This window comes from Ictalurus punctatus, chromosome 4 (genome assembly GCF_001660625.3).
Source record: "Ictalurus punctatus breed USDA103 chromosome 4, Coco_2.0, whole genome shotgun sequence".
In the NCBI taxonomy this organism is placed as follows: domain Eukaryota; kingdom Metazoa; phylum Chordata; class Actinopteri; order Siluriformes; family Ictaluridae; genus Ictalurus; species Ictalurus punctatus.
This window is the reverse complement of record NC_071284.1, coordinates 16896986-16912845: the sequence shown is the minus strand read 5'-3', so window position 1 is coordinate 16912845 and position 15860 is coordinate 16896986. Positions and strand designations below refer to the sequence as shown.

Below are 15860 nucleotides of genomic sequence, written 5' to 3'. Positions count from 1 at the left end.
ATATATATATATATATATATATATATATATATATATTTATATATTTATATATATATATATATATATATATATATATATATATATATATATATATATATATATATATATATATATACACACAAAATTATATGTAACATATTTAACTGCTCTGTGTACATATTATTTGACAGTAAATCCCCTAAACCCCAGAAGCCAAAGGGGAAGGAGAAAAGAGTTTGGGATATGGGTGGTACAAGCACAAAACACCTAGACTACAGTGGAACCAATAACAAGAATTCCTTTAATAACCAAGGGCAAGATGAGGAGTTCCCAGCTGAAACAGTAGGTATCAAGTCAAAATTTATCCAGAATATGTACTGTAGCTATACTCATCAACCATTTTATCATTTGCATTTAGGTGTACTTTGTAGGTGACAAATTATTGACTTTAGTTTAATTGTTTTGTTTGACACAATTTTTGTGCTCCCTCCTGTCCATTTGTATTATTTGTCCTATTGTCGTTTGTCATTGCTGGAAAGACAATTTTGGGTAGGGGAGTATTCTCAAGGCTGTAGATTTTGAAGTGCCCTATGCACTTTGCCACTACCATGTCTGTGTTACTGCTGTAACACTCTACCACTACTCCTAATAATGTTTGGTGTCTTATGATAATCCATCATCCAGAATAGCTGCAAAATGCGCTGAAGTGGATCAGTGTGAGTAGGTTTGTGAACTTATGGAAACTTTTTCTACTCAGCAAATCCAGGTGGGCTCCATGAAAGGTGACCTGCGAGATGTGGACTATGAGTCCTCTGAGGATGTGGATGAGGACGAGGAGGAACAAAAAGACATGTTAGTGACTCTTGATGTCAGCAGAAAAGGGTAAGGCTTTTAAAATACTGGAATTGTTGAGATTCAAATAGACTTTATTCAGGACCTCAGGACACACTGTGCCTTTTTTTTTTTTTTTTTTTTTTAAAGGCAGGTAAACACACTGTTTAAGAGTTCAAAGCAGCTTACTATATTTAACTCAAATCTGTTTGCTGGGAAATTCTTGCTGCTTCTACACTTAAACCTTTCCACATTTTTGTCACTAGGAATGTATATGAGCTTTATATTCTTTATCAGCTGCTGCAGTTTCTTCTCTTTTTCACCCATCACATTTTTTTCAAAGAACTGTATTGTTTGAAGGCTGCAACCAGAGACTGTTCTCCTCATGTCCTCTATCAGGAAGTGACAAATGTAAAATCCTCAATATTATGGCATGGCAAACCTTGACCTTATTTTATGTATTGAATGCAGGGTGTTTCTTCCATCATTAGTAATATAATGAATCTTTATTAATCACATATACATTACAGCACAGTGACATTCTTTTCTTCGCATACCCCAGCTTGTTAGGAAGTTGTGGTCAGAGCACAGGGTCAGCCATGATACAGCACCCCTGGAGCAGAGAGGGTTAAGGGCCTTGCTCAAGGGCCCAACAGTTGCAGATGTTCAAGCACTGGGGCTTGAGCTCCTGACCTTCCGATCAGTAACCCAGAGCCTTAACTGCCAAGCCACCACCATAGTTTTACTTGTAGTAAGTGTAGAATAGTAGCCATTCTGATGAAGATTATATGTATTATTATAACATGTGCATTAATAATGAGAGGAGTATAGATTAGGCAGAGACCGTAAGCTCCCCAACTTAAACACTGGAAACCTCACAGCTGGATTCAGTTGCAAAGTTAAGGCTCACCATGGACGCATCATTTCTCTCTTGTTTGCTAGTTCATCAGGTTGGTCCCACTCTGTCAGGCACCCACTGAGAAGCCTGTTAAAAGTACTCTGGCTGTAGAGATCTTGTTTTACAACACATAAAATTAGCTAGGCCTTTAGTGGCACCAGCTTCTGTAGTTGCTGTGTACTGAGAGCAATGGTGCCAGTATCTATCCCACTCTGGGAGGTGCTGCTCTCATTTCTTGTAATAGAGCTAGGCTTATAATAACACTTACTTCAGTGACAATCCAGAGTTGGGGCCAGATCATGCCAAAAATGCAGATAGCATCTTTGATCTGAAGTTAGTATGGCTAATTATTCGATCCCTGACATCTAAGGTGTTGATTATAAATGAAATTGCTGAAGTATTTATTGTATTATGGTTAACAGAATCTTGGAGTAGAAAAAATTAGTAAGCAAGGCCAATTCAGGTTTTTTTATTTTATGTAGACTGAAGACATTTGGGTTTGAGATCAAAAGATATCTATGTGAGAAGCCATATGAGAAGATGGTAAAGTAAAAATCTTGAAATGTATTGGTCCTGTTAGATTGATTGTTTAAACCAGGGTTGTCAGACGTACTGCCCGTGGGCCAAAAACGGCCCACTAGAGGGTTCAATCTGGCCCGCAGGATGAATTTTGAAAGTGAAAAAATGCATAAAAGACACAAAATTAGAAATTTTTAATAAAATGCTATACCTAAATTATCCGCTAGGGGTGCACTGTTTTAGTCAGAGTAGAAGACACAGCACAATTCTGGGACTCAGACCGAACAGCAGATGGTAACAATGTGCCTTCTGCTGTTTGTTATTACGGTGTGCCTGTCGATATCCAACTAGATATAATTGATTTGCAATGTGCTGCAGATTTGAAGGACAAATTTGCCTTAGTGGGTGTAGACACATTTTATCATTATCTCTTGCCAGGGTATCCCAAATGAACAGCCCTGGCCGAAATATTTTGTGCATGTTTGGGACAACCTACCTTTGTGAAAAAGTTTTCTCAGTAATGAACATCAATAAAACAAAATTGCTCAAAGCTCACACACAAGCACTTAAATGACATTCTGAGATCGGCTGCTACTCAGGACATGATGCCTGATATTGATGCACTTGTACAGACCAAAAGATGCCAAGTTTTAGGAGCAAAAACAAAGTAGTCTAGACATGACTAACTCCTTTTAAAATGCTGCTTCAGACACTGATTTCACTTTAAGAATACAGTTCTGTGAAAATGAATCCTTGCTGTAGTAATAGTTAAAAAATGTACAATTTAATGTTAGTCAACAGCTTCACTACAAAAGAGTTTGGTTTGGTGGAATCCTATTGTTCATGTAATGCCATAAATTTTAAAGTGCAATACTATATTTTTCAGTTCCAAATACCGGTGACTTAAAGTTTTTTGCATTTGTACAAACACTATGACTAGTTGAAATGCACACATGTAAATGATAATCAGAAGCAAATTGCACATATGTAAGCAAGGCCAGATTGAGAAATCTGAGGTTGTTCATGGTATGTTTTGTAAAAGGATATTTCATTAAATATGAAGATTTTCCTAATATACTTGTACTACTTTGCACGAAAACAAAGGTGAAAAACATGGACATATTGTTATTTATAGGTTATGTTATGATTACTATGATTTTACTGGCCTGGCCCACTTGACATCTAATTAGGTTGTGTGTGGCCCTTGAACTAAAATGAGTTTGACACCCCTGGTTTAAACAATAATAGCTCTGAATGTGTAGTCTTGGTTTTAACCTTCAGTTTCACCTGTGAAGACTGCCTTTGTTATGTAGGATAAGCCAACATGGAGATCAGAGAGCTGCATATGGAAGAAAAGCAAGTCATTTTGAGGCTGAAAAAGGAGGGAAAATCAATCAGAGGGATTGCACAAACATTGGGCATAGCCAATAAATCAATTTGGATTGTTCTGAAAAAGAAAAAAAACACTGGTGTACTGAGCAACAGGTACCAGATGGGTCGGTCAAGGAAAACAGCAGCTGATGACAAACATTGTGAAATCTATGAAGAAATGCCTAAATACAACAGTCAGTGACAACAACAACCCCCTCCACAGGGCAGGGGTGAAGAGGCCACACCACAAGATGCAAACCACTCATCAGCAGTAAGAATCAGACAGTTAGATTGGAATTTGTGGAGAAATACAGAGATGAGCCACAAAAGTTCTGGAACCAAGATTAACTTCTACCAAAGTGATAGAATGGCCAAAGTGTGGAGAAAGAGAGGATCTGCTCATTATCCAAAACATACAAGTTCATCTGTGAAACATGGTGGAGGTACTGTCATGGCTTGGGCTTACATGGCTGCTTCTGGAACAAGCTTACTAATCTTTATTGATGTAACTCATGATGGTAGCAGCACAATGAATTCAGAAGTTTACAGGAACATTTTGTCTGCTAATTTACAGAGAAATGCATCCAAATTTAAATGAATTAAAGCTCGTCTCCTAAACTCCCATCTCTCATCCATCTTTTTATCTGAAACCCAAATGTCTTTGGTGTATAGCACAAATTAAATAATTGGCCTTGCCATTCCAGTAGTTTCAGAGGGGACTGTATATACACTGACTTTGTTTAATTGGCCAAGGAGATGGCATCACAGCTATTTATAATATGCGCTATTCTGAATTTCTCCAGGAATTTGAAGACTTCCTCTCGAATCTAGTTGTTTAGCAAAAAAAGCAGTAATCATTCAGTGTGTTTACATGGACAACAATAATCCACTATTAACCAGATTAAGACAACACTCTGATTAAGAAACTACCATATAAACAGCAATTTTTAATTACCTTAATCCGATTAAGGTCATACTCGAAGTAAACACAAATCGAATTAAGACATGTGGAGTACTCCTGTTTTAGTTGCATTATCGACGTGTATTACAGACATGTAAACTCCTTAATCACCTTATTAACGTCATGTGAGTTTTCACCACATTTTGCAACAGGACACTATCACACACGGCAGTACTCAACCGTTTTACAGGCAAACAAAAGCACGGCTGCATCCCAAACTGCACACTTGCCTACTATAGGCCTGTAGTAGGAGAAATACATGTATCTCGGCTACTATATAGACGGTAAGTACGCGGTTTGGGACGCAGCCCACGGCTTCAAGCAGTTGTCTATTTGCACGTACAGCATGACAGATAATTAATCGCACTTAAAGCATTCGTTAAAAAAGTTAAATAAAAACACCCAAAAATGTATACGGTACCATAACGAAGACGAACTGCATGTTGATACGTGAAATTCTGGGGTACGTCGGACGGCATGGCGCGGTGACGTAATGACGTGCTGTTAATCGACCTATGTTCTATAACATGTAAAACAGGTACATGAGAGGAGTATTCTAAAAGCGACTCATGTAAACACCTTAATCACAATATTGTCTTACTCAGACTAAGGTCAATAATTAGATCACTACTGTCCATGCAAACGTAGTCAATGTTGTCGTGCTGAAAGGTGAACCTTCACCCCAGTCTGTTGTAGGGAAAACTAATTATTTAAATTAAATTACTTGTATTAATCCGGGGCACACGGTGGCTTAGTGGTTAGCATGTTCGCCTCACACCGCCAGGGTCAGGGTTCGATTCCCGTGGCGCTGTGTGTGCGGAGTTTGCATGTTCTCCCCGTGGTGCGGGGGTTTCCTCCCCCAGTCCAAAGACATGCATGGTAGGCTGATTGGCGTGTCTAAAGTGTCCGTAGTGTGTGAATGTGTGTGTGATTGTGTGCCCTGTGATGGACTGGCACACTGTCCAGGGTGTACCCCGCCTTGTGCCCGATGCTCCCTGGAATAGGCTCCATAGAATACATTTATGGAAATTTTAGGCAGAAAGGGTATCTACTTTGAAGATGCAAAAATACTAAATAATTTAGATTTTTTTGGATTTTTTATCACAACATAATTCCCATAGTTCCATTTGTGTTATTCCAAGGTTTTGATGACTTTATTATTCTAAAATGTGGTAAACAAAATAAAAATAAAGAATGAGTGTGTAAACTTTTGACCGATAGTGTCCATATTACGACATTCTCCCCGAATTTCCTTACAACTTCAATCAAACTACAATCACTCAAACATCGCACACATCGTTGTTTTAAAGATGTATTAATTTTCACAAACATTGCCTCTATAGGCTATATAGAATGCTTTGATTGTGGAATGTGTGAACAGGGGAGCTTTGTGTTGAACAAAGGTCTCATGTATTGACCCTTTCTTCATCCAGAAAAAGGTGTTCCCAGCGTCTCCATCTTTTATGATGCGAAATGAAGTCCAGTGATCCTTGCTCCGCATTGGTTTGCTCCCCATGGTGTTGTTTGTTTTTCCACAAACCAGGCTACCTGGTACCAATCTTGACAGAACCTTGGATTTATGGCTTGGATGGTTCAAAGATGTAGATTCTGGCCCCCAAGGTGGAATGTGGCTCATTGTCCTTACTTTTCATGTTTCCTTCCTCACTGCCTGAGGTCCTACAATGTGGTCATTGCATTCTGGAGCAAGCTTTCTTCAGTGACCTCTCTGTATTTGGCTACATTCTACATATCTACATCCCTCAATTCTCAACATATCTCAATTCAAGCCTCCCCACCTCTACCTTTTACTCAGGAATGGCTTCTGTTTAGTCAAGGGCTGTCAAGCTCAAATTCTGCCCAGGACACATCAGCATTTTTGTGAGACCCTAAAAGGGGTGTAATTAAAAACTGTAATTTTGTTATAACTTATTTAACAGATTCTATTTATTAACATAGATATTCACCATACACCATACTATATTCTCTTATTATTAATGTTATTTTAATATTTTTAGAGAAATAGTCAAAAAGGTATTTTATGGCAAGGTTATTAATATGGAATGACTGACGTTAGATAGTACCTTAAATGTTTAAGTAACATGTAAATGTCATCGCCATTCCTATTGCTATCTGAAATCCACCTGAAATGCATGAGCGTGTCACACTTGCCAGTTTAATTGTACAGATCAGGAAAACAATTGTGATATTGTACATTTCCTGATCCCACCAAAATTTATGGTTATGTCACTGTCAGCACACCTTGCTTATACATTTATGTAGGGCTGCAACTAACGATTATTTTCATAATCGATTAGTTGGCTGATTTATTTTTTCAGATTAATCGGGTGGTGGGGGACAAACTTTCAGTACCCATTTTTTCGTTTATTTATATATATTTCGTTAAGTAAAAGACTTCAGACTAAAACTTTGCACAACTGTTTGTCCAATTACAGTATCTCACAAAAGTGAGTACGCCCCTCACATTTTTGTAAATATTTGATTATATCTTTTCATGTGACAACACTGAAGAAATGACACTTTGCTACAATGTAAAGTAGTGAGTGTACAGCTTGTGTAACAGTGTAAATTTGCTGTTCCCTCAAAATAACTCAACACACAGCCATTAATGTCTAAACCGCCGGCAACAGAAGTTAGTACACCCCTAAGTGAAAATGTCCAAATTGGGCCCAAAGTGTCCATATTTTGTGTGGCCACCATTATTTTCCAGCACTGCCTTAACCCTCTTGGGCATGGAGTTCACCAGAGCTTCACAATTTGCCACTGGAGTCCTCTTACACTCCTCCATGACGACATCACGGTGCTGGTGGATGTTCGAGACCTTGTGCTCCTCCACCTTCTGTTTGAGGATGCCACAAAAATGTGAGGGGTGTACTCACTTTTGTGAGATACTGTATATAAGATTTAAAAGAACCCAATACACACATGCACACCAGAATATATATTATTAATTTAGGTCTGTAATTTAATTCAGTGCTTTTTGTGCACCCCAAAAAATAATGCATAAATACTTATTAGTTTATATATTTTTTGTTTTTTTTATATATATATATATATATATATAATATATATATATAAAATTTTATTATAAGTTTATATTATATAGTAGTATTTATGCATTACTTTTTTAAAAAGGTAACGTTGACAAACAGTAAACTGAAGAAAGTCATTGTCTGTGAATCTGGGTATCCGCTAAACCTAGCGGTGTAAAACATTGCGTGCATATGACGTGATGTGCTGTCGACTAGGAAGCGGCTTATACTTCTGGTTAGTAAAAAAATTTTCATAATCGATTAGTTGTTGCAGCTCTACATTTATGGAATTTGGCAGAAGCCCTTAACCAGAGTGACTGCTGCTACTTCCGGTGTAAAAATTTTTAGCAGTTCAGAGCTTACAAACTGTCCATTCCACACAACAGGAATCATTTTTACAAAATCGATGTGTTTTCCCGCCCTCTATGTATTGACGGGATATAATCGGCCCTGATCATGAGATGTTTTTAAACTATCGGCTAATACATTGGTGCATCTCTAGTTTTAAGTAGTTCTTTTAATCATCATTTGAAGACAGCGAGTAACTCAGCTGTTCGAACATCTAGGGGAAGGTCATTCCACCACCAATTTGGCAGAACAGAGAAGAGCCTTGATGCGTGCCTTCCTTGTACTCTGAGAGATGGTAGGCCCATCTGAGTAGTGCTAGAGGATTGGAGGGAGCTTGATGCAGTGCGGGGTGTGATAAGTGCTTTAGGAGAGGTTGGTGCTGGTCCATTTTTGTCTTTGTAGGCAAGCATCGGTGTTTTAAATCTGATTGGGTCAGCTACAGGAAACCAGTGGAGGTAACATAGAAATGAGGTGGTGTGGGAGAACTTGGGAACACATGACATGCTTCTGAATAATTTTAGATGCGAGTATGATTATATTAAGCACAGCACACAGGAGTAGAATTTAACCTATGTTTTAGCACTGAGATTTCAGCCTGCATGTGGTACAATGGCCAATAAAATGAGGCTGTAGGTTGGATTTGGCTCCCAGGCTTTGTGTTTGACAATTCATCAATCAGGCTTTTACAGTTGAGTGGGTAGATGGAGTATTCCTGAGATGGTTCTCCTTCTGGCAGGTTCTCCAATTTCTTGGTTTTTGGTCTGACATGGACTGTGAATTATATGAACTTGCACACTTGTGTGCTTTTCACAGAATGTCAGTTGAATTTGCCGTAGGCTGAGTACAGTCAGGTTTTAAAGATTTCTCAAGATAATCAAAGCAAACTAGATGTACCTAAGCACAATTTGAAGTGCCTTAGTCAAGGGTCTGAATCAGTGATTGTATATAAGGGTGGATAACTGGTGTAAAAATGAAGCCAAAATGTTTCAGACACCCTCTGGTAGTTTCGTGGAATCTTAAAAATAATAAAAAATAAAAACTCTCCAGAGTCTTTTTTTATCCCAGAAAATGGAATCCATTACCAAAACAACAGAGCCGTGATGTCTGCAGAGCATCTGATGGACTTCATCTTGATACACACTTTTATAAACTTTCAAAACAAAGACACTCTATAGCTCATCCATCTGTTATGTGATGGGTGTATAAAGGAAGTCTTTTAGCAAACTAACCTACATATGTCCTTGAACATTGGTGCTTCTTCTCTAACGAGCACCTTGCTGTTCAGATGGCCTTATCAGTTTTTTTGCGTACATTCACAGTCTATATTTTTTTTTAACTTCTGCAGTTCGAACCATATAACACTCATAAGTCTTTTCAATAATAGTGGATACACGCTAAGGAATAACCAATACAGATGCGGCCTTTGAAAATTCACAGCAAAAGAAAAAGGATCCTGTGATTTCATGTGGTATCACGCGCATGCTGCAGGCACAGGAAAGACAAGACCAGTAGGGGGCAGTCATGTTTCATTTGAACAAACACGGCTTGCTAGTGGATACAGTAGTTCTGCCAGGACATATACTGTATACAGCATATATACCTTTACCAACCAAACGGTGCTGTTTCTTGTACTGAAGCCCATGATCTGCTTGTGCTCGGCCTGGATCTGTGAACCTCTCTCAGAAACATTTTGCAACAAGCAGCAGAGCACATTAAACATTGTCGAGCCTGAAAGAAATTTAATATGTGGTCGGTTAGATTTAAGAAATAATAACTCATTTAAGCAAGTTTCTAATTACAAGATTGATTTATACAGAGTAAGTGAGATCGAGTCATGTGGTACAGGTACAGTAACTATAGCAATTAAATGAACATGTCTAAAACGTGTGTGCTGGAATAGCGCAGTGGTAATGTCTTTGGTGTAGGTATGCCAGCAACTGGGGCTCGAGCCTCTGCTCAGTTGAGTTCATTTAATGAGTATTTTTAATTTACACCCCCCCCCCCCCCCCCCCCCAGTGTACAAAGTTGACTATGTAAATATTAATGTCCTTCCTCAAAGTAGCATTGAATGAATTCCATTTTCTCCTTTCTTGCCAATGGAAACTTTTGTTCTTTTTCTAGATTTAAAGTCCACAAACTGGAAAAGAAAAAAAAAGCTCATTGAATTTACTTAATCCAAATACGTTCATCGATTCCATTGATGAGCTTCCATTTATTGAAGTGAGTTTTAACATAAATTTGTTTTTGTACATCAAACATGATTTGATCATATATTTTCAATGCCCTGAATAAAATTTTACTTCACCTGTGCAGAGGATTGAACCCCAGTTGTTGGTGTTCTGCAACAGCCACATTACCAGTGCGTTATTCTAACACACACATTTTTACCCATGTAAATTTAAATACTATAGTTATAGTACCTGTACGGTGTGAATCGATCAAAATTAAACATTTATGTATTAATTTAAAAATGCAGCAACATTTATCAATCTACAGAAAGAACATATTCATGATGTGATTTACACATCCTTTCATGGATAGTTGTGTATTTGTCATTTGGTTTTCATTGTCAGCTCATGCAGCTCAAGCAGGTCATTCCTGCTGAGATTTACTTTCCACCACCATGTCTTTATCCCCACCACTTTTTAAAACAAAGTGACTCCAATGTATTGCCTAAGCAAATAAATTACTCATCATTTTTCAGTACAATTAAGCTTTTATTAAATATAATTTGAGAATTTACTGTATACAGTAATTAGTATCAGAATAATTATAATCAAATGATTTTAACAGTAATTGATGTATGTTTTTTTCCATGGATTTAAAAGATAGACCGAAGTCCGTCGTGCGATTTGGAGAAGTTGGATAAGTCGATCTCTTTCCACCTTCTGTTCATGGAGTGTGAGGTGGAATTGCCACTCCACCAGTTTTGCTGGTTTCTCTCGTCCCGAATTGAGGGCTTTATTTCCCACAGTTGCAACAATTTTCTCGCAATTGTGAGTTTAGGCTGCATCTCACAACTGTGCCCTTTATGTTTTGCATGCGTTTTCGATTGTTGATAAATATGGATACACTTATTACTGTAACACTCAGTTTTAATCTAATAAATATAAAAAAATGTACTGTAGCACTTAGTTTTAATCTAATAAATACAAATATACAGCAAAATGGTTATGCAAATGGAAAACGTTTATATTTTTTGGAAAGTGGTCAGAAATGGTTTGGACATGCGTCTCCCACTGTTACGAAATGACAGTGACAAGGATTCATTGGGGGCATGAACAAGACGTGAGAATAGGATGTAGATACTGTAGGCTAGGCCTATCTGTCAGATCAATCTAAACGCATAATGTGGCATAATGTACTAAGGACAACGACCAGGAAGGTAAAACAAATTTTATCACACGCATCTTTTCCTATGCCGAATATATCACAAAACCATGAAACCATAATCACCAAACCACTGTCAGTTGACAAGGAATCGGTATGTGATGTAATACATGCCACTGTTGCCAAATTACAGTCTGAACACCATGAAGCTTTTGTGGTAATTACTGGAGACTTTAACCATGTAAATCTGGATTCCACTCCCCCAACTTTCGAAAAGTTTGTTGACTGCACTACACGGGAAAACAGAACACTGGACCTTTTTGTATGCAAATGTTAAAGAAGCATACAGAGTTACTACCCCACTACCCACTTGGTAGTTCAGATTATAACCTTGTCTTATTAACATCTCTTTCCTGCAGTTAGTCAACCTGTCTCCAGAAGGATTGTGAGGAGGTGGACTCAGGACGGTTAGGCAATACATGGGTGTCCCTTTGTTTTGAAAAGTGGTGGGGATAAAGATGTTGGGGTGAAAGTAGTAATATAGATAGCAGGAATGACCTGTTTGAGCTGCGTGTGCTGAGTGAATTAAAACCAGTAAACTAAAGCATTTTATTAGCGGGTTAATTAACTCACCCAAATGCATCCTAAAAGAAATCAATCAGATTCATACACAACAAAATTGCAATATTACAACCTGCATCTGCACAAAATGACACGAATACACAACTGTACGCAGAGGTGGGTTGAGTAGCCAAAAGTTTTACTCAAGCACAAGTAAAACTACTTATAAAAATTACTCAAGTAACAGTGAAAGTAATAATGTTAATAATTAATGGAGAACGAGTAATAAAGTCTACAATGAGAAGACTACTCAAGTAGCAAGTTACTAGTTACTTCGGATCTGATTAAAATGAAGGTAAAAATCCTGAATCTCAAACTTCATTGAGAACTGTGTGAGTTATTTGTGATTTTAAACTAATTATTAGAACTACTTGCATTCGTTAATATTTCAAGTTCTAGTGGTTTTATTGTCATTTCAACCGTATACAGCTGGTACAGTACACAGTGAAACGAAACAAAGTTCTTCCAGGACCATGGTGCTACATAAAACAACACACTAACCACATGAGACGACACCGAACTAAATAAGATCTACAAACATTCTACACAAAGTGCATGTGCAGACGTGTGCTAACAACGCAGGACAGTACAATACTACTAAAACAGGACAATAGGCACAGTAAGTGACAGTGAAGCACCGAACAGTACACAGTTTTAGTATGGAAGTGTCTGATATAATAGGTAGTGCAGAAGATTGGTGCCAAGGAGTAACAATATAATTTAAAAATGGTATAAATGTGAACATAACACGCTATGAATTAGTCTTCAGCAGATTAGCTTATACCAAATATGGACATAGCAGTTAATGTGGGAGCAGCTAGGTAAAGTGTAGAATAGTAACAATAAATTAAATACTATAGTTTTATAATACAGTAGCAGCAAAAATGCAACAGTCAATGCAGGAATGTGCAAATCTTGCAATGGAAGTGGGTGGTGTTCAGTTCAGACAGTGCATGTGTGTGCCATTCCAGTCTCTGTATTGAGGAGTCTGATGACTTGGGAGAAGAAGCTGTTACACAGTTTGGCCTTGAGGGCGTGAATGCTTCGGTACCTTTTTCCAGACGGCAGGAGGATGAAGAGGGTGTGTGAGGGGTATGTGGGGTCCTCCACAATGCTAGCGGCTTTGTGGATGCAAAAATGTGATGGAGGGGAGAGAGATCCCGATGATCTTCTCAGCTGTCTTCACTGTCCGCTGCAGGGTCTTGCAATCCAATGAGGTGCAATTTCCGAACCAGACAGTGATGCAGCTTCTCAGGATGCTCTCAGTAGTTCCTCTGTGGTATGTTGCCGAGGATGAGGGGTGGGAGTTGGGCTTTCTGCAGCCTTCGCAGAAAGTAAAGACGTTGCTGGGCTTTCTTGGTTATGGAGCTGGTGTTGAGGGACCAGTTGAGGTTCTCCGTCAGATGAACAGCAAGGAATTTGGTGCTCTTGACGATCTCCACGGAGGAGCCATCGATGTTCAGTGGAGAGTATTCACTACATACTCTCCTGAAGTCAACAACCATCTCTTTTTTTGTTTTTTCTTCATTCAGAGACCGTTTGTTGGCTCTGCACCAGTCCGTTAGCTGCTGCACATCCTCTCTGTATACAGACTTGTCGTTCTTGCTGAAGAGACCCACCACGGTGGTGTCATCGGTGAACTTCATGTGATTGGAGCCGTGCAATGCTGCACAGTCTTGAGTCAGCAGAGGGAACAGGGGCCCCTCTGCTCAGTGTGGTGGTCCTGGAGATGCTGTTCCTGATCCGGACTGATTGAGGTCTCCCGGTCAAGAAGTCCAGGATCCAGTTGCAGGTGGAGGAGTTCAGGCCCAGTAGGTTCAGCTTTCCAATCAGGTGCTGAGGAATGATTGTGTTGAATGCTGAACTGAAGTCTATGAACAGCATTCGAACATGGGTGTACTTTTTGTCCAGGTGGGTGAGGGCCAGATGTAGGGTGGTGGCGATGGCATCATCTGTGGAGTGGTTGGTGCGATACGTGAACTGCAGCGGGTCCAGTGAGGTGGGCAGCGAGGTCTTGATGTGCCTCATAATGAGCCTCTCGAAGCATTTCATGATGATGGATATGAGTGCATCGGGACGGTAGTCATTGAGGCAGGACACTGAAGACTTCTTCGGCACGGGGACAATAGTGGTAGCCTTGAGGCACGTTGGAACGATGGCACTGCTGAGGGAGATGTTGATGTCAGTGAAAACATCTGCTAGCTGATCTGCACATCTTCTGAGCGCTCTGCCAGGAATGTTGTCTGGTCCAGCAGCCTTCTGTGGGTTGACTCTGCATAGAGTTTTCCTCACATCAGCCGTGTCTAACCATGGCACCTTGTCGTTGGGCAGAGGGGTGGTCTTCCTCACTGCCATGTTATTCTGCACCTCAAACTGAGTGTAGAAGTTGTTCAGCGCATCTGGAAGGGAGGCATCACTATCACAGGCGGGTAGTGATGTCCTGTAGTTGCTGATGGCCTGAATGCCCTGCCACATGCGCGGTGTGTTGCCGCTATCCGTGAAGTGACTGGATTTTCTGGGCGTGTGCATGCTTTTCCTCTCTGATGACCTGGGACAGTTTGGCTCTCACTGTTCTTAAGGCCGCCTTGTTACCTGCCCTGAAGGTGGAGTCTCGGTCCTCAGCAGTGCACGCACCTCCAGTCATCCATGGCTTCTGGTTGATGCTTGTGGTGATGGACTTGGAGATGGTGATGTCATCAATGCACTTGCTGATATAGCTGGTCACTGATGCCGTGTATTCCTCCAAGTTGGTGGAGTTGCTGTCAGTTGCAGCTTCCCTGAACATGTCCCAGTCAGTGTGCTCAAAACAGTCCTGAAGAGTAGAGATTGCCCCTGCTGGGCAGGTTTTCACCTGCTTCAAAACCAATTTGGAGCATCTGATGAGCGGTCTGTATGCTGGGATTAGCATAACAGACAGACATATGAACCGAGCAGCTGATGTGGTGGCAGGGCTCTGCCCTGTACATGCCGGGGATGTTTGTGCAAACAAGATCCAGCGTATTCGCCCCTCTCGTTGCAAAATCCACATGTTGGTGAACTTTTGGGAGCACTGACTTGAGAGTTGCATGGTTGAAATCTCCGGCGATTCTAAACAGTCCATCGGGGTCTGTTCTGCATTTTGTTAATAACCCCATACAGTTCACAGAACACCTCCTTAGCATGAGTGCTGAGGGGAACATTAGTGCGAGGGCCTTGCACCGATGGTGTGAGGCCCTATTGGATCTGATCCGTTTCTTCTTCTTTTTGCTACAGATCGTCTCCTTAGCATTAGCGCTGGTGGGAATGTATACTCCGATTATCAAAACAGTGGTGAATTCCTGTGGTAAATAAAATGGTCTGCATGGATTGACGGGAGAGCCAGCCGGCTAGGGTTTGCTTTTAGCCTAGCATGGACCCCCCGCCCTATTTCCACGCTTCCGCTTCCTTGCACACTGCTTTCAATGTCTCCTCCCCTGGGCACTGGCATCAGGCGATGCCGGGGACTGGAGGCCTGGACTCTGCAGCAAGCTGAGATTGCATAGCTTCTCTAGCAGATCATCATGCAGGTTGGTTGTTGCATGATTTCTGTATTTTAACAGTGCCTGGTGATGGTAAACATGAACACCAGTTTCTCTGATGTCCATGTGCTGTTTTTTAAAAAAAAACAAAAAAAAAAAAACAGGGGCAACAGGACAATAATAGTACCACTTTGGATGTGGAGAGGTTGCTGTGTGCTACTGCCGCACTGCCATCTTGAACCGTTATTTAACACTTACGGAGGAACGCCACCAAATGTAGCAAAGTAAAAGTACATTTCTGTGATTAAAAATGAACTTTTATTATTATTTCACTCAAGTAAATGTTGCGCATTACTACCCACCCACCCAGGATGTGTAAATCACGTTGTGAATATGCTCTTTCTGTAACAACACGTTTGATAACCCTGCGCTCTGACCCCAGCTTCCTGGGGGAT

At 40.1% G+C, this 15860-nt stretch overlaps 1 protein-coding gene across 3 annotated transcripts in view; it reads left to right on the top strand.

The window, feature by feature from the left end:
• srpra (SRP receptor subunit alpha) overlaps positions 1-15860 on the top strand; it is a 115518-nt gene that overhangs the window by 46781 nt on the left and 52877 nt on the right. For all 3 annotated transcript variants that reach the window (XM_053678009.1, XM_053678008.1, XM_053678007.1), the window contains exons 6-7: positions 171-321; positions 737-861. In XM_053678009.1, the coding sequence (XP_053533984.1) occupies positions 171-321; positions 737-861 (276 nt within the window). The remainder of the gene's footprint in view (positions 1-170; positions 322-736; positions 862-15860) is intronic.